The following is a 24,629-nucleotide window of genomic DNA, read 5'->3' on the forward strand; positions in this document are numbered from 1 at the left end:
CGGGGTCTGCTCTTGCGCCACTGCATCCCGCATCCCACCAGCCCACAAATATCAAATCCATAGCACAAAAATAAAACAAACATCCACACTACAAAATAATTATTCAAATCACGGAAGCAAACTAAATAATTATTCAATGCCAACATAATACAACAATCATCCAGATTAAAAATAATTATTCAAATCACCAAAGCAAACTAAATAATGCAATACAAAACTTGTCCCGAATACAAATACAAATGAATAGAAATTTTGAGTTTGTTACTGTCCAGCCCTTTGCCAATGGTGCTCAATGAGATCCTCCTGAAGTTGAAAGTGGGTGTTTGCATTTTCAATCTCTTTGTAGGTCTTAAGAAAAGCTCTAATGAGGTTAGGGTCTCTAGCTGGTTTGACATGACTACCCACATTGTCGTAGAAGAACTCCAAGTTCATTCGTATCTAATCTTCGAGAATCATATTGTGAAGGATAACACAGCATGTCATGATATTTTTCAAGGTCCTCTTGTCCCAAAAACGAGCAGGACCACGAACAATGGCAAACCTAGACAAAACCCCGAATGCTCTTTCAATGTCTTTTCGGGCTGCCTCTTGCACCCTTGCGAATTCACAATGTTTTCTAGTTTTGGGATCTTTGATGCTCTTGACAAAGGTGCACCAAGGAGGGTATATACCATCTGCAAGTGCCATCACTAATGTCTGTTGCCGAGAGGTCGCAAGCATCGTCTCAACATCCGAGTCGTCCAAATCGGACGAATGGGAGAGCAAGAACTTCTCGCATGGGCTCAATTCCTTCTACATGGACAAGAATCACACGCCGCGTCAATCAACTAGGCATACCGCTCGTCACAAAGCACAAAACAAACACTAATCGGCGGCTCGTGTGGCGGGTGATCCCGGGCGGCAACGAGGGGCGGGCTCGACGGCGGTCGATCCCCGGCGGCGACAGCGACGAGGGGCGGCTCTTCTCGCCGGATCGGGGGGCGGTGCAGCTTATCGGTGCTGGAGGGTGGGGGCGCCCCCGCGGCGCGATTCCGCCCGCAGATTTGGCCGGAATCGCCGGCGGCAGACGGGCGGAACCAAAGGCGGGCGGCGGCGAAGGAGATGGGGAAAGGCGCGCGGACTGAAATGTCCCTTCCGCTAACCGCTTCACTGAGATACGAGGCACCGCAGGGGCGAGGAGGAAACCCGCGTATTCACGGTTTGGGCCGAGATTTTACCGCGCACCTCAAAAAAAATTACGGGCCGACCGCGTTTGCTGCGTCTGTTCGGGCGGGATTTTCCGCGCCGACCCGCATTTTGATGGTTATTTTGCGGGTCAGGGTTTTTTCCGGGGTCTGGTAGAGTTGCTCTAAGCAGACTCGGCACACACAACTCCATCGCCACGACAGGTGATGTAGTCACATAGCTCAGCAGTTCAGCACACAGCACCTGTTTGGCGTGTTCAAAAGTTCGAATCTTGCAAAGGAAATCTTTTCGCATCTGTTTCAACCACCCCACGGGTTCATTTATAGTATAACTAGATCTTCCAAACAAAGCAAATTTTGCGTGAACAGGTCTAGGGTCTTATCTTTACAGTGTGAACTGCCGCTTTCTCTAAGCTTTTTTTTTCTTCTACCACGTCAGTTCCAAAAAATTGTTTTTTTAGGATCAGTACCAAAATATTGGTTGTGAACTAAAACCATGACAAGTATTTTGGAATAAAAATACTTTTTAATACTTGTTCTGAACTAAAACCTCGACAAATACTCCTTTTTCTTCTACATTATTTTTTAGTGCGAAGGCGCAACAAGCGTCCGGCTTCTCAGGCAGGAATTTTTGGAACATGGTTCCACACGCATCGGTTGAAACACTAAAAAGCGGTTTTTTGATAATAAAAAATGTATGTGTATATGTATTTTCAAAGTTAATTTTTTTTAAGTTTGGCCAATTTTATTGAGAGAAAATCAACACTAGTTATACCAAATAAATACAATATAATACAATACATGTTTCGTGGTATATCTAATGATACTTATTTTGATATTATAAATGTACATAATTTTGCCTATGAACTTGATCCAACCATCCAACCTTACTAATATTGAGTTCTAAAACAAATATGCATCATAGTTTAGGAGAGAGAGAGAGAGAGAGAGTATCTAAAAAAGTAGTACAATCGCATAACAGAATCACGACTGTTAGTACTACCTTGCTCTTGTTGTTTTTTTCCAGATACTACGGCGTCAAAACAACAGTTCAATAAATCTGAACAGGTGTACACATGGCCACAATGTCTTCAATAATACTCGATTATCATGCATTAGGGTGTATGCTTCATGTACTCCCTTCGTCCCACAATATAAGATCATCTTTCAAGCTAACATGATTTAAAAAACGATCTTATATCGTGGGATGGAGGGAGTAGCTTTTAAAAACCTTCGAGGTTAGCCTAGCTTGTACAAGTTTAGTCTTCTACAATTTCTTCGATTAAATTATAGTGCAAAGTTAATGTAAGCCTCAACGTCTTTCTAACATAGGATTAGGTCAACAAACTAGTGATTGGATGGTTAAGAGGACTATTATATCCTCAGTCCACGACAGATCAAACCCCAAATTGACGTTTTGGTGTTTTATTAATGCGGATTATTTCTTTCAATGAGAAGCGATGTTTCCATTGATGACGAGGCGCCCGTGACGAATTTGTCAATCTTAAAACCCCGCAACTTCAACCCAGTTCTTGCGTGTTGGTGTGAGGGTGTGCGTGTGTGCCTGCATTGTAATCGGTGCTTTTCAAAAGAGAAAAGACCTAACCTACTCCATAAATGTCGAATTGGCATTTTTGTCATTGCACAAGGTCAAGGTCATCGTGCACACCCTTTTTTTTATCACAGAATGTTAACATCGTGCGTAATTACATCGGGAAAAAAACATGCCAGGAAAGTAAGGAATTGTGATCTTCAACAGAGCACGCCACCTTGGAATAGACCATTTTCCCAATTAAAAGGGCTTCGTTGCTATGTGACGTAGATTGAGAGGGTCAAACTGCAAAAGGAAAGCCATCGGACACTTGGGCTCTTCTGGCGCAACATGGGCCGCTCGAATGACCCACCAAATTGATCACGACATAATAAAAGGACAGTCGCGTCAGAATCCTTAATGCCGCCTTCATTTGAAGCTTCTCCCCCAGATACGATACGAGAGATAACACACGGCACCGGGTAGAAGAACGAGCCGAACCCAAACACCTCCCTCTCCTCTCCTCTCCTCCTCCACGACGGCTCTTAACCCCATCCTCCCGCCCCGGACCCGAGAGGAAACAAGCCAGGCCATGGGCGACACCACCGCGGCCGCGCCCGCGCCGCCGAGGAAGTTCGGCAGGATCTGCGTCTTCTGCGGCAGCAACTCCGGCAATCGCGCGGTGTTCGGCGACGCGGCGCTCGAGCTCGGCCAGGGGCTGGTGAGTAATGCGCTGGAATGCCGAGGCTGCGCGCGCCCTGTTCCCGGGCGGCCGGGCGCCCCAGAATCCGACGTTCACGGTGGGATTTCCTTTCCTTGCAGGTGACGAGGGGGGTCGATCTGGTCTATGGCGGCGGCAGCATCGGCTTGATGGGCCTGATCGCCCAGACGGTTCTGGATGGCGGCTGCCGCGTCCTCGGGTACCTCGCCGGCCGCCTCTGTTTACAGTCCCTTATATAGTAGTAGTACTCTGCAACCTTCCTAATGGGGTATGTATCTATCCGTTCGATTGTTTTACAGGGTGATTCCAAGAGCACTCATGCCCCTTGAGGTGCGTACCAATCTCTTTCCTTCTAGGTTTTCTTATTGTTCTTATTATGCGTATATATGCGTAGAAATACAGATTGATACGTCATTGTTAATTGCCTAATCGGTTCGTTAGAGAGAGAAATAAGTTTCTGCTACGCAGTGAAGTAGTAGCCGCACGACTCGTCTCTCTGCCTAGAAATTTGGCACGGAATTTCGGAACACTTGCCGATGGATGGGCCATCTGAATCCTATCCTTTTGTTTGGCCCCACCTGTCGGTCTCACGACTTTTCGCGATCACCTAGCAAATATATACTAGTGCTATCTATCTCTGTTGGTCACCCACTCACCATTTGATTCCCGTTTTCTGTTGGGTCCAGACCGATTCACCTTTGCTTGTGGGGTTACAAATAGGTATGTGATCATTGAGGAATTGGACTAGAATAGGGCTGAAATTCCCGACCGTCCGTTTCAGGCCTGTTTCCAATTTCCATACACGCAAAAATGAACCGTCAGCTTGGACTTTTGGGCGGTACAACTTGGAGTTGTAAAGTTGGCCGCTCGGTGGATGTAATAATAGTGTTCAATTTGCCTGCCATGAGGTCGGTCGTCACAAGTTGAGTGAGAAAAGTACGCAAGCAGTGGAGTTTGAATTGCACCATTATGCCTATAGTATGTATATATTGAATTGATGTGGAAGTGCTACTGTCCAAACATCTCTCAACTTTGTAGGATGGTGATAGGAGAAATCTGAAAATGATGTATATGTAGCCTATTTCATTTCTTTGCGTAATGAAACACAAAAACTTGTGTTTCAGATATCTGGTGCAAGTGTTGGAGAAGTAAAGATAGTCTCTGACATGCATGAGAGGAAAGCTGAGATGGCGCGACAAGCCGATGCGTTCATTGCTCTCCCGGGTATGCACGACCCGATTCTACATGTTCTTCCCTGACCCTTTTTGAATGGGCTAATGCGTCAACCTGACAATGCTTACATGATTATTACTTTGTGGACACCAGGAGGGTATGGAACAATGGAGGAGTTGTTAGAGATGATCACATGGTCGCAGCTCGGAATCCATGACAAACCAGTGAGTATTATGACTCCTAGTACTAGTAATACATTGCCATAGCCTTGAATGAGTGCATTGTGGGCTATGGCAGTTGACAAATGAGAGTCTGCTACAGACACCGTGCTCTTCATATAAAAAACTAATAATCCAGGCGCACTGATGATTGACTTGAACAGGTTGGCTTGCTAAACGTCGACGGGTACTATGATCCGTTACTCGCGCTGTTCGACAAGGGCGCGGCAGAAGGTTTTATTAAGGCCGATTGCAGGCAGATAATCGTGTCGGCGCCAACTGCCCACGAACTGCTGACGAAAATGGAGGTGAACTGACCTCACTGCCCACTACACTTTAATACGCGTCCTTGAGTTTAAAACGCCTGGCCTCGTTGACAAACAGCATTGTTATTGTGTTGAATGATTCTCTCGATTGTGCTCAGCAATACACCCGTTCACACCGGGAGGTGGCGTCGCGGACGAGCTGGGAGATGACCGAGCTGGGCTACGGGAAAGCTGCGCCGGAGCCAGAGGAGGAGGCATCGTGCTGATGTGTGGCAGGCGTCGTCGTCCCTGGTTGCTCAACTGGCCACTGGGATTGCAATTGCAATAATCGTAGTGTGTTGTGGTTTTCCGTTGTTGGTTGCCTTTCATGTAACCCTGTACGTTGGACTGCGACTTGGTCTGGCGAAGAAGCCTAAGATTGTGTATCGGAATGAATGCAGCGGCGTGAGCAAATGCTGACTGATAACCACCAACGTCAGAACTCTGGTGAAGTGAACCGATCGGGCAGTCGTTTTCTTGGGTGTGAATGAATGATTGTGCATGCATCTTGCTAGCATCAGTACCGCCAGGAATGACGTTAATAACGGGCTGACGGAACATCATTAATCTACAAGTTCCTTTCACAACCATCTTGTCAATAATGGCATGTTCAACCATGGCCCGATGGCCAGCCTCTCCACATAGGCTCGATGTGGTCCCTGGCCATGGCTCCCACGGTCCCACCGCCCGTTAGGCATGCGTTTCCTGACACCTGCAGGCACCCAGTTGAGACATGTGGCTGTACATGTTCCCTTGCAGTACTATGTCGGCTGCCTGGGCTGCTGCGCCTGCACTGCTTTCAGTGTTCTTATCCACCAAATTTGGTCAATTAGGACACATCCCCGCGTTGCTAAATGAAGGGCGGGGTCTGCAATACAACAGTTCCAAAGAGAACATCTCAACTCATGCAACAACATCAACCACAAAAATTTCCATCCCAAACAGGCCAAAAAACAAACATGCATACTTATGGGTTTGCAATCAAACCGAAGTGCAAAAACATGCACGGCAGACATTAAAATAAATTTATCACCTTACAGAAAATATTTCTAAAAGGCCACACGACATTTGTTCCTTGAAGGCACATTAATAGTCAGGAAACGTTACCAGCCAAATTTGTTCGAAAAAATTCTACATGGTCAAGTTCCAGTTTCCAAAGACAAAGTCCTACAAGCTGCACTTGGCTGTGCCAAGACAATGGCAACTGGACAAGGTGCACCGGAAGGAATAGAAATAATACAACAGACTCACAAGCGCCACATAAAAAACTATAAAGATTAAAGACATTTACAGAACCACCCCAATCACATTAAATTATGAGAGCTACATTCCTTGTGCCTCGGGCTGACCACTTATTTACCGTGTCCAGAAGACCACCACCATCATCTGGCAATAGCACTTCACATCCTCCTCGTAACATCTCCTGTGATCCAAAACTCAACAGGAAATGCTGTGCTTATCTTCAGATTATAATTTATACACAGCACACGTAGAAGAGGAATCGTTTTCTCAGTGCTACTAGTACTGAGCCCTCTCATCGCCATCGAAATTAAGACCTTCAATACCTTTGAGGGCAGACTCGTAGTTCTTCGGGTTAGATGAATGCCGAGCCGAAGAGGAACGCTGTGGTTCTGCAGAATCAACCGGTGGGCTTCTCTGAGCACCTGAGGTTCTACGGAATGCACCAGGGCTTGCATCAGTCGTGCGTGATCGTGAAGGCTCAAAAGTGTCACTTGCCACAGCATCCCGGCTACTTGAAACAGCAGCTCTCCTTGACGATCCACTTGACCGCCCCAAAAAATTCGAGCCGGATATCTAAACAACAGCAACAACAGCCAGAGTAAGAAGCTTGAAACAATGAGCAACGGTTTTGGTGTTTTAAATTTCCACATTGCAGATTATGAATCATGATGCCCAGATACAAGAAAATAAAAAATTATGATTGGAGTCCTCGACGAGGAAAACAGAACATTCACAACCAACTGAAAAACAAGAGATACAAAGATTACAGAGTGATAATACAAGCCTACATGACACTTGCACAAAGCTGGAAGTACTTCTGCAAATAAGAGCACCAGTTTATAAGAACAAGTCATGAATGCAAGGTTGACTAAGAAAATTTGACTAGTGAGCACATTGTTCCTCTCTTGCACTAGAAATTGAAAAACAGTGTCTGGCGCCCTAATCTTCCAATCACAATATCCAAGTCCTATACGACAAAGGGAAATGGGGAGAGTACACACCGCAGGGTCTTTAGAAATAGGAGCATCATTTCCTACAGGGGCTTTCTGCTTATTTGAAGTCCCCACGCTTGCAATGGGGGGTGGGGCACGACGTCGGTCCATTGCTGACCAACCACTAATCCTCCCTTCAACAGCACCTACATCATAACAAATGGATAAATAAACATGGCTAAGAAGGTCATACAATTCATTGTTCCACTATAGAAATCCAATCTGGTTCAAATTAGCCATAGAAGCAAAGGAACTTTTTGGCAACTTCATTATAAGCCAATTACTCATCAATATTGCCTGAAAACAGTAATAGTAATACTCGTAAAGAACGAGGAACGAGGAACGATCAAAATAAACCAATTACCAGATTGACTATCATTCTGCAATACAGGTGGTGTCAACCCAGAAGGTCCTGCACCATGGCCCTGTAAAATATATGTAAGACGTCACAATTTCACATGGATGGCTACGTAAAAATACACATATTTGGTTGGTGAGTGCACGAAAGACTTACTGCAACACGAGGCGGGGCACTAGCAATTTGAGATTGCTGGTACTTCAGTATTGTCCAGTCAAATACATAGTCAAACTGAAAACCTGCAAGGCATTATTCTGATATCAACCATCCGCCTGTAACCTTCAAAGCATTTTAGATGTTGGCACTTCAATAATACACAGAATGCAACAGGTTTCCATGAAGTATGGAGGGGGCAAGTTAATATCTCATAGATTCAAGTATGAAAAGGAAAACGATATTTACTAATCCTCTTCAAGAATGAAAACAAAATCAAACCTTCGCGGATAAAGAGGTCACGGAACAGTCGCTTAAGGTAGGAATAATCAGGCTTGTCATCAAACCGAAGCGAGCGGCAATAATGGAAATATGATGTGAACTCAGTAGGATACCCACGACACAGAGCCTGAAATAGAATGAGAACATTATAACCAACATGATATACAGGGTGGAGTGCCAACAACCAGTAGAGACATCATAACTACCAAGTACCTCAATTGATGTTGCAACTTTTTTCTCACTGATCTTCTCATACTTTTGCTTCTTTGTTCCTGCTTTCAGACCTTGCCAAGGAAGGCTGAAAAGAAAACAATGTTACATCTGATTCATTGATATATCTTGTGTGGCACACAATAAGAATCCAGAAAATAAACCAACCTTCCCCGTAGGAAGTACATAAGTACATATCCAAGAGATTCCAAGTCATCTCTTCGACTTTGTTCTGACCAACACAAAAAAAGAATAGAAGTAAATAGTCAGAAAACAAGATACGCAGAGCAAGTAGTATGACATTCAACTGACAGCAGGATGGAGTCCAACAGGTGGAAGTTACAATGTAAAAAAGACAATTATGAACTGGTAGAGTATCATTTTCTCACCAATGCCAAGATGAGTGTTCACGCTTGCATATCTTGCTGTCCCAGTCAAGTTTTTGTTCTCTCTGCAGTATTACCATCAAGTAAGAACACAAGGCAGAGCCAAAGTAGATCAGAAAGAAAAACTGACATAAGAAGGGTGCTCCAACTAAAATGACATCTTCAAGAAAAGAACTATTAAAACATAATCGACATAATCTGGCAGTGTCATTTCTGCATGATGTATGGAAATAACTTAAGCCACTATCATACTCTCTAGATAACTTAGTATGTTTATGCATCGTACCTGTATGGGATGTGCTGATGAGTCGAGGTATCCCTATACTTTTTGGCAAGACCAAAATCTATAACATAGACCTGTCAAATATAAGAGCACGAATAAAGTGGTAAGAATGAACACAAGAAAATAATACAGCAGATCTGAATTAATTAGTAAACACTGCATTGCTACCCACCTGATTAGCCCGCCTGCCAAGACCCATGAGAAAATTATCTGGCTTAATGTCTCGATGCAGAAATGACTTGGAGTGGACGAATTCCACTCGATTTATCTACAAGTGGGAGTGCAGATTACATACAGCTCATAAGCTAGGAATAAACAAAGAAAAAAAAAGTACACATAGGACAAAAATGAGGAGCGAAATCATAATGTACGTATCACAAAAAAAAAGCAATGGAAGGAACAGGGAAACTGAGTCTTGTGCAAAAAAACAGGCGTTGGTGTGGCCAGCAACAATGGAGCTGAGGTCCATGAAAATTAATCAAGGACAGGTACAGAGTTAATTGCTTGCTGATTGCTATATACAAATAGATTGATGGAGGCGACAAGAAGGAATGACATCAAATGATTGGTGTATGTGTACGTACCATCTGATCGGCAAGCATAAGTACAGTCTTGAGAGATAATTTTCTGCTGCAAAAATTAAATAGATCCTCCAGACTTGGCCCCAGCAAATCCATGACTAAGACATTGTAGTCTCCTTCTACACCAAACCACCTGACATTTGGGATTCCAGCTGCCACAACAAAGATTGTCAAACCACTAGTTCTATCACAGTCCTACAAAATTATGCACAATGTAAAGCTTCCATACTTCCTCCTTGCAAAATCCTGTAGATCTTCGATTCGTAGAGCAGCTGAGGATGTTTTGTCTTCACATTTTCCTGCATGAACAAGAAAGGAATAAAATGTCAAACTTCAGAAATCTGATACAGGCAATCAAGACGAAATAACCTGCATACTAAATTTAGTGATAGTTTATAGAAGCAACAAGCCACTATGATGCAGAATTATGGGCAATGGGTCTCTATATCTAGACTGTCACTCCGGGCTACAGAGTATGCAGCAATATGTTTCACAAGTTACTGTTTCTCATTCCTCTCCTCGTTTATTGTATCTGCCGTTCACATTTTATTACTATAAACATCATCCAATACTCAGCAGCTTGAACTTAGTTGTCAATCTGCATAGATTAACCGAAAGCACTTAAAAAGCTCAGGTCCAACCAAGTCAACCACACCAGTCAATTCCAGGAACATTGACCAATCAACTAGTCCAAATTGTTCATCCATGGAAAACCAAATCTGCCAACGAGGGCAGAGCATCCATCCAGAGCCAACTCAAAAGCCTGAATTGCTTTGAGAAGAGCGGCATATCAAAGGCTATTCCTACAGGAACCTGCAACTTGACTGACGATAGCCGGAACCAAGCATGAGCTGGTCCACATTCCTCAACCACTACGGCGTCCAAAGCAGGCTAACGCAGCACTGGTAATACTCGGAAGCATGAGAAAGATCCGAGCAGTTGAATCGCAGCAACAGGAGCACGTACCAGCTTAATCGCGACCTCCTCGTTGGTCTGGATATTAGTCCCTGCACGCACGCAAAGGGGACAAGCAAACAGAAGCGCGTCAAAAATCGATCGAGGACTAGAAAATCCCCAAAAATGGAATCCGAAATTCGGGGCAAAGAGCAGAGCAGCCGGCCCGCACCGAGATAGATCTCCCCGAAGGAGCCGCTGCCGATCTTGCGGCCCAGCCGAAACTTGTTCCCAACCCGCGGCTCCATCCCCGCCCGCCCCAGGAAATGCTCCGCCGAAGCTCGGGAGTTCCCACCGAGCAGAGCCGCAAAGACAAAGGCCAAAAAGACGCGCTTTCCCCTCCCGAGAGACCTAGCGGCGGGGGCTCAGATCGGCGCGGGGCAGGAGCTCGAGGGACCGTCGAGGCAGGGAGAGCGCTGCTGCTAGTGCTACCTAGGGTTTGGGGTGGGAGGGGAGGAGGGGCAGGCGGCCATGGCCGTGTGGGTGCCGCTTGGGATTGTTTTTTCGGGGGGAGTTGGGGAAGTAGACCAAGCAAGCAAAGCAAAGCAGAGCAGGAGGAAAAAAGAAAAAGGACCAGTTTGGCCTCCCCACCCCGACTCTATCCCATTCCCCGTATCTTCTTCTTCCCTTTTGCATTTTAGCCCTCGCTTTGACGCTTTCGCTTTCCCTCTATCCCCCTGGCGGATACTTTGAATATCGCTCGGGGTACTCTACTGTACTCTGCCGTAACCCTCTTGATTTGCATTACTGTCTTCCTTATTTGGACTGGATGAGATGGCAGCGCCTATAACACAGTCGTACAACTAATTTATATTTATAAAAAAAACACGTCAAAAAATGAAGAAGGTTAGAAGCCAGTGTGCCGAGTTGCTTTCTCTTGGTAGGGTCGTTTATCTCGGTGATTAAACCGGAGTACGACTGCACGGCAGCAGGCTTAAGCAGCAAGCGTGTCCAAAGATAATGTTTCTCCCAACTTGCCACGCGTACTTTTTAATGCTTAACCACGAGGACAAGGCGCCAGTCGATCGATCGTGACATCGGCACGCCGTTTCAGTTTGGGTTCTTATGGATTGGAATAGGTGGTTGCGTGTGGCCTGTGAGCGTATACCATTTTTCGCCATCTCGGCACATTTATGGGCTAATTTGCACAATATTCTCCCAATAATAGTAGTACTACAAGGCTCCACGGTTATGCTGGAGTACATTCCCGCTTTCCCAGTGACGAAGCATCATGGCTTGTAATAATAAATGTATTTTGGGTGCTTTTGACTCTTCAGCAAGATGAGGCCATTTAGAAATGTTCAGCCTGGGTACTAGTTGATCAGCATGGTGAAAGTTGTGAATTTGTAAAGGTAAAGTTCACAAAAGAAATTGTATAGGTAAACCTTGAGATCAGATCAAAGCTGACTACATGAGATGACAATTAGTGACAAAACTGGGCGCTTAATTTGCCTAGAAGGAATGTGCCATATGATGCATTCACTACATAGCACTTTCTAGGGAGTAACTACAAACATCACTCTGCCTAGCAAAAACACATGCAATTCCCACAAAGAAGATTGTCACCCTATACCCTGGCTGAAGATGTACAGTAAAGATGTCCAAACTCTTTTATTACCAGTTTATTAGCCCTGGATGACCCTTGTCCAGATGCTACCCGGCCCAAGGCGACTGATTTGAATTTCTTAATCTTTTCCATTAATCACGTAATACTATGCATACTGTAGTACTAGTAGTACATTAGTTGACCTAACCTAGCTAATCAAATATGGCTGGACAAAACTGTGCTTGCCACCTAACCACACAGAAAGCAAATCCTTTCTTTTTTAATCACGGTAGGGTTGGAAAATTTCAGGATAGCTACCCCGCTAGTGGAACAAGCATCTCCTATAGCTAATCCTAAATTCCTAACACACTTGGAACTTGTGGGCACAGATAACTACAAACCTCTGATACGTTCTGACTTGGTCATTTGGACCAGTTTGCCATTGGCCGCACTTCATTTGGCAGCATGGGAAAGAGACAGGTATGAGATCATCCTGTTCATTCTTTAATTCTAACAAAATAGAAACAGAAAAATAGGGTTCATCAGAAATGTTAGGTGCATACTCCCACGGTTCAGTAGAACCACCAGGGTCGTATACCACGTATGAAAGTCATGTGCAGCTGGATTAGCAATATATACTTCAATACTTGTATAGTTGCAAAATTTTCAATTCTTACACATGTAGGTACAGCAAATATTTTGCCCGCATTTCCCACAACTGTGGCAGTTCACTGGGGGAAGCTTCTGTGAAAGAAACCATCAGCAAGGGCCTACCGGAACCGAAGCAATTGACGGTATATCACAAGAGTTTTGTAGTATCAAGTAACCCAAACATCCAAACAGGACATACATGGCCCTTTCCACGCATTCTTAAAAGCAAAAGATAATGGTGCTGCAAGTAAAGCAGAAACACGCACACAAGATTCGAAAGGGAAGAGAACAAACTAATATACCACTTACAACTGACCACAGGAAGGTATGTAACTTGATCAAAATTCACAGCAGATTTTACGAACTTCTGTTGCTGTTAGATCTATAAGGGCAGTCAGTATATGAGCAGCCAGCCCAAACTTTTGAGATGCTACTCTAGACTTGTACATTCACATTAGTGATTGGACCCATCAAAGGTGTTAAGACAGTCATGCTCCAGTAGCACCTCTAGGCCTTCTCTTTCCCTGTAGAGGTTAGTATATGTAATGTCGAGGCATGGATTGTTGTGCTTTGGTTGGAATCCTTCCCTCGGGCTGATCCAGGCCTCCTGATGCTGTGCGAACGCTCCATATTACTCTTCAAAAACTTCTGCACAGGCTTAGGTAGGCGCGCAATCACTCGGGTTGAAGTAACAAGTAGTATCACCCCCGTAATAATGAAGAACCTGAAAGGAGAACCAACTCTTTAGTGTCCCTCAGCCAATTCAAAAAAGTGGAGCAGAGGTCAGAGAGCACGAAGAGACAACACATTTGTTCAATCCAATTTGTCAATAGACCGATATGACTCCTTACACGGCACACTACTGGTGTTATTTTCCTAATCTATTGCACCCAATATACATTAGGTATTTCAGCAAAGCTGAATTTGCATATCCGTAACCTCAATAGACTGAGAAAGAACTTGATATATTCTCTCATGATCAAAGTTGCCAACAAAGAATACATAACAAGCACATGCTACATGAATTCCATATATAGTCCCAAGATAAGCACCCGCCCCACTTGCAATTTAGTGAGGCAAATAGCAGAGCATATCAGGTGGAAATCTAAAAAAATGTGCCTGTAGCTGCATGATTACAAGAGATGGCTCACATTGGGGCGGGATATCCCCACACAACCAAAACAGTTTCAGACATCCCAACAACTGCAAAATTGCGAATCGCCCCAAACACTCACTACTCTGGAAGTCTTCCTCCCTCTACTCCAGCACTGTCTTCCTCCCCAACGTCAATGCCACCTCACTCACTTTAGACCTGCATGGGATTATCCGTCGCTGCCTCCCTCTCTGCACATTCCACAAGATGGTGCCTGTGGTTGTAGGCGGCTAACCTTTCGTCTCCATCTCACCAGATCTACCCACATCCGGCTTTCCCACAGCATAGATAAGGCAGTGACTGTTTCCCAGCTCCTGCTCAGCTGGTACAAACCCCTGAGCTGTGCTGCAAGTGTAACAATGCGACGGTGGAGCCCCTTGGGCCTTGGATGCACAACCATCCCCAGATTTGGGCATGGGTGGTCCTACTGCTGCTATATCTATCAAGGAGATACTACCATATAGAACAAGAGGATCTCTGCCACCTCCAGTATTGCCTATCAATGTATGTTAAGTGTTCCACCGACATCACCCCCTACCCCACCACGCAGCCTCCCCTCGTGATCACAATCACAAAAAATCATAGTTTAGCCAGGATCTCACGGTTATCGGATACATTGCCAATGCAATAGCCTTAAAGGTGCAGGCATTGAAAAGAAAGAAAAAAACAATGTACTCCCTTTGATCCATATTACTTGTCACAGCTTTAGTACAACTTTAGTACAAAGTTGTACTAAAGCAGCGACAATTAGTATGGATCGGGGGGAGTAGCTAACTACAGAAGCAGGGAAAAGGGAATCAGATCAGTCTTCAGCAATAGCACACAACACAGAAAGAAAAACACAATGTAGTATAATGATATTACCATCCAAGCAAGAGAAAAAAACGTCCTGCGGGAGCTGTCGGCAGATGTTCGTCAAGTGCAACCATACCAGCCACAACACCAGACACAATAGATGCCACTGATGTACATGTGGACACAACAATTGCCCTCCCATGCTTGAGACCTCGAGTCTGCACAGGCGTCATGTCCCATTAGTGGAATATACAAAGCGAAACCACAAACCAGAGCAGAAGCATTGAAAGATAACTAGACAACTCATTATGACAAATGTTAAAAACACATATTTCATCAGGCGGGTCCAATATACTAGTGCAATCTGAGAAAACAATTTGCAAATAACAAAATTTTAAAATTTTGCAGATCATCAATGTCAATGGAGTATAAATTAGTACAGTAATTTTTGTAAAAAATAATTGCAAAAAGGATTGCATTCCTTTCATGGAACATGCACATGTGTTTCCGTTTTTAGATTAAAAAAATGGTCTCGGCAGCAAAAAGGAAGCACTGTGATATGATTTACAATAAGCAAGATTTATAGCTCAATTTTAGTATCAGCAAATATTATGTGACATCACTATGTGGCTCCATTCAAGGTCAGTCACACCCATGTTCCTGCTTCACTGAGACAAAAAATACTCCGCTCCACTTTGCTCCCATATGGTGTACCCTAATATTCACGTTATGGTGGCGTCATAAGCTTGGTGTAAGAGTTTGACTAGCAAGTACATGTTCTCAAGAAACACTACATAAAAACTATGAATAAATTGTATGAACTAATGCACCTCGGTAGTTAATGTCATTGTGCAGCATATGTGCACCTGTTTGCCATTTTTAAAGATTTGTTCCACTCCCTCTGGATGTGAATATAGGTCGGGCACGGATATTTAGGTCTTCGATTTGATTAGCGCAAAATATGATGTATGTTATAACAAAAATATTTTTAGATTCATCGTCCAATGAAGTTTCTAGCCATATATTTTTTGTGACATATTATACATGCTTCACTAGTTAAAATGACTACCTAAGTTCCCATGCCAAACTTATATTCCCATCCGGAGGGAGTAAGAGGATTTGGTCTGTGAATCCAACAAAGAGTCATTTAAAGTGAGGTGAGAGATGGCTGCTTCGGGGTGAGTCTCTCTATAGAGCAGGAAAATGTCCTTGAACAAGTAATAGTATGACATCTCATTCATCTTCCTACCACCACAACTATTGTGTTATCGTCCATACCAAGATGGCCATATCTTTCATTGTGCAATGGCAACTCAACAAGTGGAGTCTCCAAACCTTGTTGGCATGAGTCTTTGCAAGGGGTGATCTAGAGGTATCTAACCAACAGACTGAGTGGCCGCCTGAATATAGATCAACACTAAACAACCTTTTTTCTTTAGTATGGAGATACCTCTAGAATGCCTCCATGCAGGGCCTCGTTCTGATGACCATCAAAAACTGTTCGCCTGCCACCATGGCACAATGGACAGCAAGAGAAACTTGGAATCGTCGGTAACGCAACAGTTGTGCCAAACATGGAAAAAGATGACACACTTGTACTTGTTCAAGGGCGTTTTCCAGCTCAAGACAGAGCCCAACAAGAAGCCAACGATCCTTCATGCCATTCCAACAATTTGATGCTTTCCAGGTTCACAAATCAAGTCTGCTTTAAATGTCTTCGCAATGGCCCACATGTGCATGTTCTATGAAAGGAGTGCAATCAGCTGAAGATTGCTTGAAACAGAAGGATGTGACATAGATTGTATGACAGCCAAACAATAAATGCATGCGCACCGACGGCATTAGTTGAGATTAACAAAGTGCAATAGTCTCAATAGTTCCCATGCACTGTTCGAGTGCGTAAATCATTAACAAGTGCAACGCCGATGGCAGGTAACATCTCTACGTTTTCTACAAACACTATACAAGCACTGTATACATCCCTATCAATGCCAGAACACACAAAAAAGCAGAGAAGTACATCTCCAGAGTATCAGGGCAGCAGTGCGCATTAAGAAGGGACATCTCTGTGATGCACACAAGTAGGGAGGCGCATCTCCAGTAAACTAGACATACCTGGTAAACAAATCCCACGGCACTGCAGGCCACACTACAAGAAATGGCAGCTGGCACAACAATCTTCGGAAAGCCCATTTCAGACATCACGAATCCCATCTTAGAGATCACTGATGAAATCCTATACATGAAATTAAGTTAATAATTATGAGTCATCCTCCCATATTGGGTCACTGCATAACTGTATACTAAAAGAAAAGAAAGGTTGAAGTAACATTTGTTTATTTCATGATAAATGTATACTCCCAAGTAAATATCCTCTCAATCAATTGAAATAGGGACCAGAGTGGTCAACATAAGGCCTGAGTCTAAGTCATAAATTAATTTTTTAAGTAGAAAAGACTGTAAACAAAGTGATAAATGGAAATAGATAAAAAAAAATTACCCAAACAAAATGCCTGATTCTAAGCCGTATATGACCTCCTCGATCACTTCAGGTCCAGTCTGGATTGATGCAAGGTGTCAATATTTTATAATATTGAAACATGAATCCCAAATTTAAAAGTTGCTCACCAACTCTTGTTCGCGCCTCTGCTTTTTGTAGATATGAAGCCAAGTGTTGAGCAGAACCTTAATTGGCATAAAAAAATAAAATTGCCATCAGTCGCAGGCTAAAAACTGGGTTCATCAACACTATAATAATATCACCCACCATAATATCCTACAATATGTTTAGTTCTGGTAGGAACTTGTACCCTACCAGGCCTGGGGCGTAAGCAGTAAGGGAAGGAGGGAGCTGGGCGAGGCGATGAGCGGCCGCGCCGGCGGTTGGGCGCCGTCGCGGGAGAGGAGGGAGATGGCGGCGACGGCTAGGGTTAGAGGCGGCTAGGGTTCCGGCTCCTCTGGGAGCCGTGCAATAGAGATAATAATCTTCTTATTGCTTGATTCCAAAAAGAGTCTTACAGCCTATATTTATAACCTAGATAACCTGCATAAGAATTAACCTAAGATAACTTGCATAAGAATTAACCTAAGATAACTTGTGGGCTAAGATTGCCCGGTGGGCCTAGCTAAACCGGCCATAACACTTCTCCCCGCCTGCACAAACAGCTCGTCCTCGAGCTGTAAGGTGGGGAAGCGCTTGCGGAACTCCTCGAGGCGATCAACCAGCGTCAAACACCTTCTCGACAGCTGGGGCGACCAGGTCGGCGGCGACGGCGTCCTCCGGAATGTAGTCTGCAACCTCCAGGTAGAAGAGTTGCGGGCAGGCATGGCCGGGCGTGTAGGGCTCGTCGCAGGTGAAGCACAACCGTTGGCGGCGACGCTCGAGTAGCTCGGCTGAGGTGAGCCGGCCGAGCGGGCGCGCCGCGGTCGCGGCGAGGGGTGCCGCAGAAGCCTGCGCAGGCCCACCCTGCACGGAATCCGGCCCGGGTAGCGACCCAGCGGTCCGGAACGGTGATTCCTGCTGGATGGCCACCGCGCGGCGCTCGAACGCGCGGGCGTAGTACATGGCCGACTGGAGATCCTGGGGTCCCCGAAGCTCCACGTCCACACGGATGTGATCCGGAAGTCCACCGACAAAGAGGTCGGCCCGCTGTTGCGCCGTCACACCCGGCGCATGGCATGCCAGGGCCTGGAAACGATCGGCGTAGTCCTGCACCGTGGAGGTGAAGGGAAGGTGGCCGAGCTCCACCAAGCGGCTCCCGCGCACCGGAGGCCCAAAGCGAAGGAGGCAGAGCTCGCGGAAACGCTCCCAAGGGGGCATGGCGCCCTCGTCCTGCTCGAGGGCGTAATACCAGGTCTGTGCCGCGCCGCGGAGGTGGTACGAGGCGAGCCAGGTACGCTCCATGCGAGGATGCGCTGCCCGCGAAAGAACTGGTCGCACTGGTTGAGCCAGTTGAGGGGGTCCTCCGTGCCGTCATAGGTGGCGAAGTCGATCTTGGCGAACCGCAGCGGTGTCTGTGTCGGAGCGCCGTGTCGAACTGGCTCGGAGGAGCGGAGCAGGGAGGCAGGTGGTGCCTGGTCGGGGTACTCCGGGTAGGGACCGGCGGAACCAGATGGCCCACCGAACTGCGGGAACGGAGTCGGCTGTTCGGGGGCCGTGGTGTAGACCGGCGATGGCGAAGACCCAGCTGCCCACGCTGGAAGTGGCGACGGGGAGGGCGGGAACCGGACCTGATGGATCGGGAGGCCGGTCGGCGAGGGTACCCTCGAGCTGGGCAGGGGCGGCGCCGGTGGGTGCAACGGCATCAGCGGGGGCGGCGCCGGTGGGTGCAGCGGCAGCAGCGGGGGCTGGACGGGGGCAGCGGCTGCCCGGGACGGCAACGGCTGCAGGTGCCAGAGGGGCGCCGTCGATGGTGGCAGCGGCAGATGCCACAGGCCCGCGGCGACTGGTGGTGGCCCGCTGGAGTTCCCTGTCTGGAACGGCAACAGCGGGGGCCCGCCGCCTGCGGGTGCGCCCGGAAACAGCCATGGCGCAGGGTGGCCGTAGGTGGCGATCAGCGCAGCCGGCGGGAGGCCGTACGCGCCTGCCATGTACTGGTGGTACTGGTGCATGTGGAGCCCTTGGACGGCCGTCACGAGCTGCTGCAGCGTGCTGGTCATCTGTTCCGGCGTGAAGACGGCGGCTGGCGGCGGCGCGGAAGTGATGGGGGCCGGCGGTGGTGAGGAGCCCGCGGTGGTGACCGGGCCTGACAGCGTGGGGGCCCCGGCGGTGGTCATCGGGGCAGACGTCATCGGCGCGGTGGTCATCGGCGCGGAGGTGGAGACGGGCAGCGGCGGCGATGGTGTTGACGAAGACATGATCGGACCCAAGTCTCTGGATACCAAATTGGTAGGAACTTGTACCCTACTAGGCCTGGGGCGTAAGCAGTAAGGGAAGGAGGGAGCTGGGCGAGGCGATGAGCGGCCGCGCCGGCGGTTGGGCGCCGTCGCGGGAGAGGAGGGAGATGGCGGCGGCGGCTAGGGTTCCGGCTCCTCTGGGAGCCGGGCAATAGAGATAATAATCTTCTTATTGCTTGATTCCAAAAAGAGTCTTACAGCCTATATTTATAACCTAGATAACTTGCATAAGAATTAACCTAAGATAACTTGCATAAGAATTAACCTAAGATAACTTGTGGGCTAAGATTGCCCGGTGGGCCTAGCTAAACCGGCCATAACAAGTTCTTTCCCATTGATGTGTTTTTTAATGAAATGGGAATGAATTAATCCAACAAAGAGCAGTCTAAACACTTTCCCTAACTCCAGCAAGCAGTTTCGTTGGGGCGTAACACATAAATTGTAGGAAAAACCTAATTTATATATAGAAAGACAATGGTAATACTTATGTGGTGCACGCCTAAAATTGTGGGCGAGAGTCAGAATATTATAGCAGAATGGGCAAAACAGTTTGTGCAAGAGAAAATACACTTGTTCTGGTAGCACGCATAATTACGTGGATGTAATAAAACTAATACAACACAGAGTATGGTACCTACAAACAAGATGACAACGGTGAGCACCAGCCAAGGTATACTGAAAAGGGGGATCTCTTCCACTTTCTGCTCCTCCCCTCCGACACCGACTCCTGAAGTTACAGAACGCAGAGTAAATCCAGTCAATGCATGGGTACTAGCTTAATGCTAATAATCGATCCTACAAAGGTCTGTCTGGTTTCCATTTCCATCATGTCAATATTGAATGTAAAACGTGATGATCGTGGCGTAGTGACTTGTAGCTCACCTATGGTGCCGAGACCAGCCATTGTGATGGCAATCCAATCGAGGCCATTCATGACCTCCTTGAGGTAAAAGTGGGAGAAAACGCAGAGTATGGCGAGGCCGCAGCCGGCAATCGGCTGCACGACAGAGACCTGATGAGAAAAAACAAACGCCGCATCAGCCATCGGGCGAGAAGAGAAACACAAGGGAGTCGGGAAGCAGGCAACGCACCGGCGCCTGCGAGAGCGCGGTGAGCATGAGGGCGGCGCCGCACATGTCGAGGAGGAAGCCGCTGATCCAGAGCCTGTTGAGCGCGTAGCCCCGTATGACCTGCACAAGACCGAAGAGGGCGGCGTCATCTATCTAACACAGTAGTAAACAGCAGCGCCGGCATCCGGAAGGGATGGGTAAGGGGATGGATAAGGGGAGGGGAGTGGGAGGGTGCCTTGAGCTTGAAGGAGAGGGGAGGGAGGATGTGGGTGCCCTTCTTCTGGAGGACCTTGCCGATGCTGTTGCCGGCGGCGCCGGCCAGCGTGAGCGCCACCGACTCCCACATCCCCGATCCGATCCGGCACCAGGAGGTTTCCCTAGAGCTTTTTGGGTGTGGGCGGAGGAGGAGACCACGAGGGGGAGGAGCCGAGGAGGTGGCCGGGTGGCGTCCTTTTCTCGTCGTGTCGTGCGCCCCCGTGCCCGAGCGTGGGTGCCGCCGGTGGTGCGTGCTCTCTCGTTGGTGCCTGGGTCGCGTCGCGTGTGCGGGAGGGATACTCCATTTTTTTATTCTATTGTCTCTGCTTTTGGGCTTTGCGAGCTTGGATGGGCTGCCGCTCGTACATTCAGCCCAGCCCAGACTTCGGCGTTTATAAATACGCATCCCGTTGCTGTCTCGAAGGCTCACACACTAACCCACATCTCGCATCACACACTGACACTGGGCACGTGGCCACCATGGTGCCATCAATCACCCTGGCAAGGAAATCCCAGTCGTTCGTCGTGCCGGCCGCGCCGGCGTCGGGAGAGACACTGGAGCTGTCCGCCATCGACCGCGTGCCCGGGCTGCGCCACACCGTGCGGTCCCTGCACGTGTTCCGGCGCAACGGCGACCGCCGCGCCGACGGAGCCGGGCCGGCCGAGGTGATCCGCGCCGCGCTGTCGCGCGCGCTGGTGGAGTACCCCGCGTTCGCCGGCCGCTTCGTGGGATCGGTGGCGGCTGGCGAGGCCTGCGTTGCGTGCACCGGCAACGGCGCTTGGTTCGTTGAGGCCGCCGCCGACTGCAGCCTCGAGGACGTGAACGGCCTGGACTACCCGCTCATGGTCTGCGAGGAGGATCTGCTGCCCGCTCCGGAGGAAGGCGTTGACCCTACCACTATTCCGGTCATGATGCAGGTATATACGGAGTACATCATATTTACATGAGTTCGAGGCTCCTTGCAGAAAACGTTTACTAGGCATTCGCAGTCCGCATCTTTCATCCATTTCACATTTTCTTGTGTGCCATGATCAAAGGCAATGAGCGAACATCAACTTATTCAAGCCACCAACAACATATATTTCCCCCTCAAAAAAAAACCAACAACATATATTTTTATACGTACTTATTAAGCAAATGCTCGTCCCATGAAGAAACCATCGTCGTGAATTACTTCAGCAACCACCAATGCACAGAAAAGCACTCAATATGAGGGGTTGCTAGTTGACCTTTCCCCTATGAAAAATATTGGATTTGGTAGCATAAATAGAGTGCGACGAAGTGCTAGCCTTCTACATCCCGAGATAATATTATAGTAGTATTTTTTTGGCAAAAAATATATGATCAAATCTATTATAAAAGTTCACTGTAAGTACAAAGCATCTCGCACTCACCTGGCATGTGTACGTACCACCCGGTCGAGGATCAGGGCGTCTGAAGTTAGGAAGAAAGAATATAGGTAGACCTCTGAAGTCAGGAAGAACGTCGGTGAACAATATTTGAAGAGACAAATCATGCTTTACATGTTGTTTCCCTTTATTTGCCGCAATATGGATGTTGTTTCAGGACAGTATTTCTAATGGATTTATTTCTCAGAACAGTGTATGTCCGCACACAGTCAAGGCCCTTTTTTGCGAACAGAGAGAGTAGCTCCCAAATGAACCAAGACTATATATCAGAGTGGTTGAACTGTAACACATATCTGTGTAACACATATGCTACACTATTTCACCAAAAATAAAACACATACCATACACTAACTAGGTGGAACTGTACCACATCCCTGTTTTCTGTATTATTAGAAAGTGCCGGCACCACATATTTCTGACAAGTGAAGCACCGACACATCACAATGGTTTAGGTAGTCTACTCCTACTGCCTGCCTACTATTTGTCTCTTCATTGACTCAAGTTCCATACAACCACTTCATCTGAATAACAATAACGAATGTCATGGTTTTAGGACTCTATATTGCAAACTTTTTCCTTGTCATTTTAACTGATGTTTCAAGACTGATATTGCATTACCTTTCTCGTTCTAACTCTGTCCATGCCAGGTGACTGAATTCACTTGTGGAGGATTTGTTGTGGGCTTGGTAGCGGTCCACACCCTTGCAGACGGGCTTGGCGCAGCACAATTCGTCAACGCAATTGCCGAGTTAGCCCGCGGCCTGGACAGGCCTACGGTAGCACATGTATGGGCTCGGGCTGTAATCCCGAGCCCACCCAAGTTACCTTCGGGGCCACCACCAACGTTCCAGCCCTTAGGCTTTAAGCATTTCGCCACAGATGTCAGTTCAGATTGTATGGCCCATGTCAAGGCTGAATACTTCCAGGCAATGGGTCAGTACTGCTCAACTTTCGATGTCGCCATTGCAAAGGTTTGGCAAGCTCGAACTCGCGCCATCAAGTACAGTCCACAAGCCGAGGTTAAAATATGCTTCTTCGCAAACACCAGACATCTTCTCACACAGGTTCTCCCAAAGGATGGGGGCTTCTACGGTAACTGCTTCTACCCGGTTACTGTGACGTCTACAGCGAAGGATGTTGCCACGTCAGGACTGCTTGGTGTGATCGGGATGATTAGGGACGGGAAGGCAAGGCTCCCTTTGGAGTTTGCCAAGTGGGCGTCAGGGGATGTGAAGGTTGATCCATACCAGTTGACATTCCAGCACAATGTGCTATTTGTGTCGGATTGGACGAGGCTTGGATTCTATGAGGTCGACTACGGGTGGGGCGCCCCTAGCCATATCATACCATTCACATATGCAGATTACATGGCGGTCGCGGTGCTTGGTGCTCCACCAATGCCGAAGAAGGGCACCCGAATTATGACCCAATGTGTGGAGGAGAAGCATCTAAAGGACTTCAGGGATGATATGAAGGGCTTATTTTAAATGTCTAGTTGGTATTGTATCAATGGTATGTGTGTATGTTGGGTTTGGATAAATTTGTGGCAATCTTTGGAGGCATGAGGAAATACTACACTTGAGATGTTGGGAAAAGTAAGAAATAATATTGTTGCACAACTATCCATGTAATTCAGGGGTTGGACTAATATATGGACGCTTGCCCAATAAAGTTCGTGAAAGTGTTGTGTGCCCTTTAATTGTTGATTTGGTATTGATGATGACAAATTAGTGGGACTAATATTTCACGCTAAGTGATGATACCGAAAACCGCCAGTGTCCTCCGTAGGGTGGAGAGAGTGACTGGATGTACCAAAGGGGATCAGACGAGGTTATTTTACCCAGGTTCAGGTCCTCATGGTTGAGAGCAATGCCCTACTCCTGCTTTGCTTTTGATTGATGGTGGAAACACCTCGTGTGAGGGGGTTACAGATTGAAGATAGTGATAACTACCAAGGTTTAAGTTATTGATTAGGTGTCGCCCGGTCTATGCCTCTAGCCCCCGCCTTATAAAGGAGAGGGGGTGAAAGCTAGGGTTTATAGGATCCTTAACCGACCTCGCCTCGAGGGGACCTTGGCTTGCACGCCAATATGGTGCTTGTTCGGAAGCCAAGTGTAAGGGCATATTTCTCCCTATGTGGTTTTGGTGATTGATGATTGTGCATTTGTGGACTAATCATGTGCGTTGAGCATTTCAGATATCTCATGTCTAGGCACAAGATGATTCGGTGCCCCTCGGAGCCTATCGAATACGACGGTTCTCTACGTTTCTTTTCGGTGG

The 24,629-nt window shown here is 47.1% G+C and overlaps 4 protein-coding genes across 5 annotated transcripts; 2 read left to right on the plus strand and 2 right to left on the minus strand.

Moving 5' to 3' along the window:
* The first annotated feature begins 3,127 nt into the window (after positions 1–3,127).
* LOC123078846 (probable cytokinin riboside 5'-monophosphate phosphoribohydrolase LOGL1) lies at positions 3,128–5,620 on the plus strand. Its single transcript, XM_044501483.1, has 7 exons — positions 3,128–3,436; positions 3,538–3,635; positions 3,736–3,766; positions 4,561–4,660; positions 4,763–4,833; positions 4,992–5,135; positions 5,252–5,620. Exons 1-7 carry the CDS (start codon positions 3,308–3,310, stop codon positions 5,357–5,359), a joined length of 681 nt encoding a protein of 226 aa, XP_044357418.1. The 5' UTR covers positions 3,128–3,307; the 3' UTR covers positions 5,360–5,620.
* Positions 5,621–6,199: 579 nt separating this feature from the next.
* On the minus strand, positions 6,200–11,143 carry LOC123078847 (casein kinase 1-like protein 2). 2 transcript variants are annotated; one of them, XM_044501485.1, is made up of 15 exons: positions 10,746–11,143; positions 10,586–10,626; positions 9,849–9,918; positions 9,623–9,771; positions 9,211–9,306; positions 9,042–9,112; positions 8,759–8,820; positions 8,538–8,601; positions 8,373–8,457; positions 8,160–8,286; positions 7,881–7,963; positions 7,731–7,791; positions 7,376–7,512; positions 6,698–6,947; positions 6,200–6,555 (listed from the first exon to the last, which is right to left on the minus strand). In XM_044501485.1, exons 1-15 carry the CDS (start codon positions 10,819–10,821, stop codon positions 6,533–6,535), a joined length of 1,395 nt encoding a protein of 464 aa, XP_044357420.1. In that variant the 5' UTR covers positions 10,822–11,143; the 3' UTR covers positions 6,200–6,532. The 2 variants fall into 2 exon arrangements, with proteins under 2 accessions (XP_044357420.1, XP_044357419.1); XM_044501484.1 differs by having other exon boundaries at positions 6,200–6,947.
* A 1,875-nt stretch (positions 11,144–13,018) lies between these two features.
* LOC123078849 (probable magnesium transporter NIPA9) lies at positions 13,019–21,221 on the minus strand. The gene is made up of 9 exons (XM_044501487.1): positions 20,920–21,221; positions 20,706–20,804; positions 20,497–20,626; positions 20,253–20,341; positions 17,347–17,403; positions 17,219–17,277; positions 16,834–16,954; positions 14,788–14,936; positions 13,019–13,494 (listed from the first exon to the last, which is right to left on the minus strand). The coding sequence occupies exons 1-9, from the start codon at positions 21,028–21,030 to the stop codon at positions 13,278–13,280; spliced, it is 1,032 nt and encodes a 343-aa protein (XP_044357422.1). The 5' UTR covers positions 21,031–21,221; the 3' UTR covers positions 13,019–13,277.
* Positions 21,222–21,382: 161 nt separating this feature from the next.
* Positions 21,383–24,016, plus strand: LOC123078848 (acyl transferase 5). The gene is made up of 2 exons (XM_044501486.1): positions 21,383–21,857; positions 22,997–24,016. Exons 1-2 carry the CDS (start codon positions 21,420–21,422, stop codon positions 23,834–23,836), a joined length of 1,278 nt encoding a protein of 425 aa, XP_044357421.1. The 5' UTR covers positions 21,383–21,419; the 3' UTR covers positions 23,837–24,016.
* Positions 24,017–24,629: the final 613 nt, after the last annotated feature.

The sequence above is a fragment of the Triticum aestivum genome, chromosome 3D (assembly GCF_018294505.1).
Source record: "Triticum aestivum cultivar Chinese Spring chromosome 3D, IWGSC CS RefSeq v2.1, whole genome shotgun sequence".
Classification (NCBI taxonomy): Eukaryota; Viridiplantae; Streptophyta; class Magnoliopsida; order Poales; family Poaceae; genus Triticum; species Triticum aestivum.

Excerpts from the sequence above, each read along its gene's own strand:
- LOC123078846 (XM_044501483.1), top strand. The coding sequence starts at position 3,308 with ATGGGCGACACCACCGCGGCCGCGCCCGCGCCGCCGAGGAAGTTCGGC. Across the intron at positions 4,834-4,991 it reads TCGGAATCCATGACAAACCA|GTTGGCTTGCTAAACGTCGA; the intron begins GTGAGTATTATG and ends TGACTTGAACAG. Across the intron at positions 5,136-5,251 it reads AACTGCTGACGAAAATGGAG|CAATACACCCGTTCACACCG; the intron begins GTGAACTGACCT and ends GATTGTGCTCAG.
- LOC123078847 (XM_044501484.1), bottom strand. The coding sequence starts at position 10,821 with ATGGAGCCGCGGGTTGGGAACAAGTTTCGGCTGGGCCGCAAGATCGGC. Across the intron at positions 9,919-10,585 it reads AGGAGGTCGCGATTAAGCTG|GAAAATGTGAAGACAAAACA; the intron begins GTACGTGCTCCT and ends TTGTTCATGCAG. Across the intron at positions 8,287-8,372 it reads AAGTTGCAACATCAATTGAG|GCTCTGTGTCGTGGGTATCC; the intron begins GTACTTGGTAGT and ends ATTCTATTTCAG.
- LOC123078849 (XM_044501487.1), bottom strand. The coding sequence starts at position 21,030 with ATGTGGGAGTCGGTGGCGCTCACGCTGGCCGGCGCCGCCGGCAACAGC. Across the intron at positions 14,937-16,833 it reads CCGTGGGATTTGTTTACCAG|ACTCGAGGTCTCAAGCATGG; the intron begins GTATGTCTAGTT and ends ACGCCTGTGCAG. Across the intron at positions 13,495-14,787 it reads TTTTTTCTCTTGCTTGGATG|GTTCTTCATTATTACGGGGG; the intron begins GTAATATCATTA and ends TTCTCCTTTCAG.
- LOC123078848 (XM_044501486.1), top strand. The coding sequence starts at position 21,420 with ATGGTGCCATCAATCACCCTGGCAAGGAAATCCCAGTCGTTCGTCGTG. Across the intron at positions 21,858-22,996 it reads CTATTCCGGTCATGATGCAG|GTGACTGAATTCACTTGTGG; the intron begins GTATATACGGAG and ends TGTCCATGCCAG.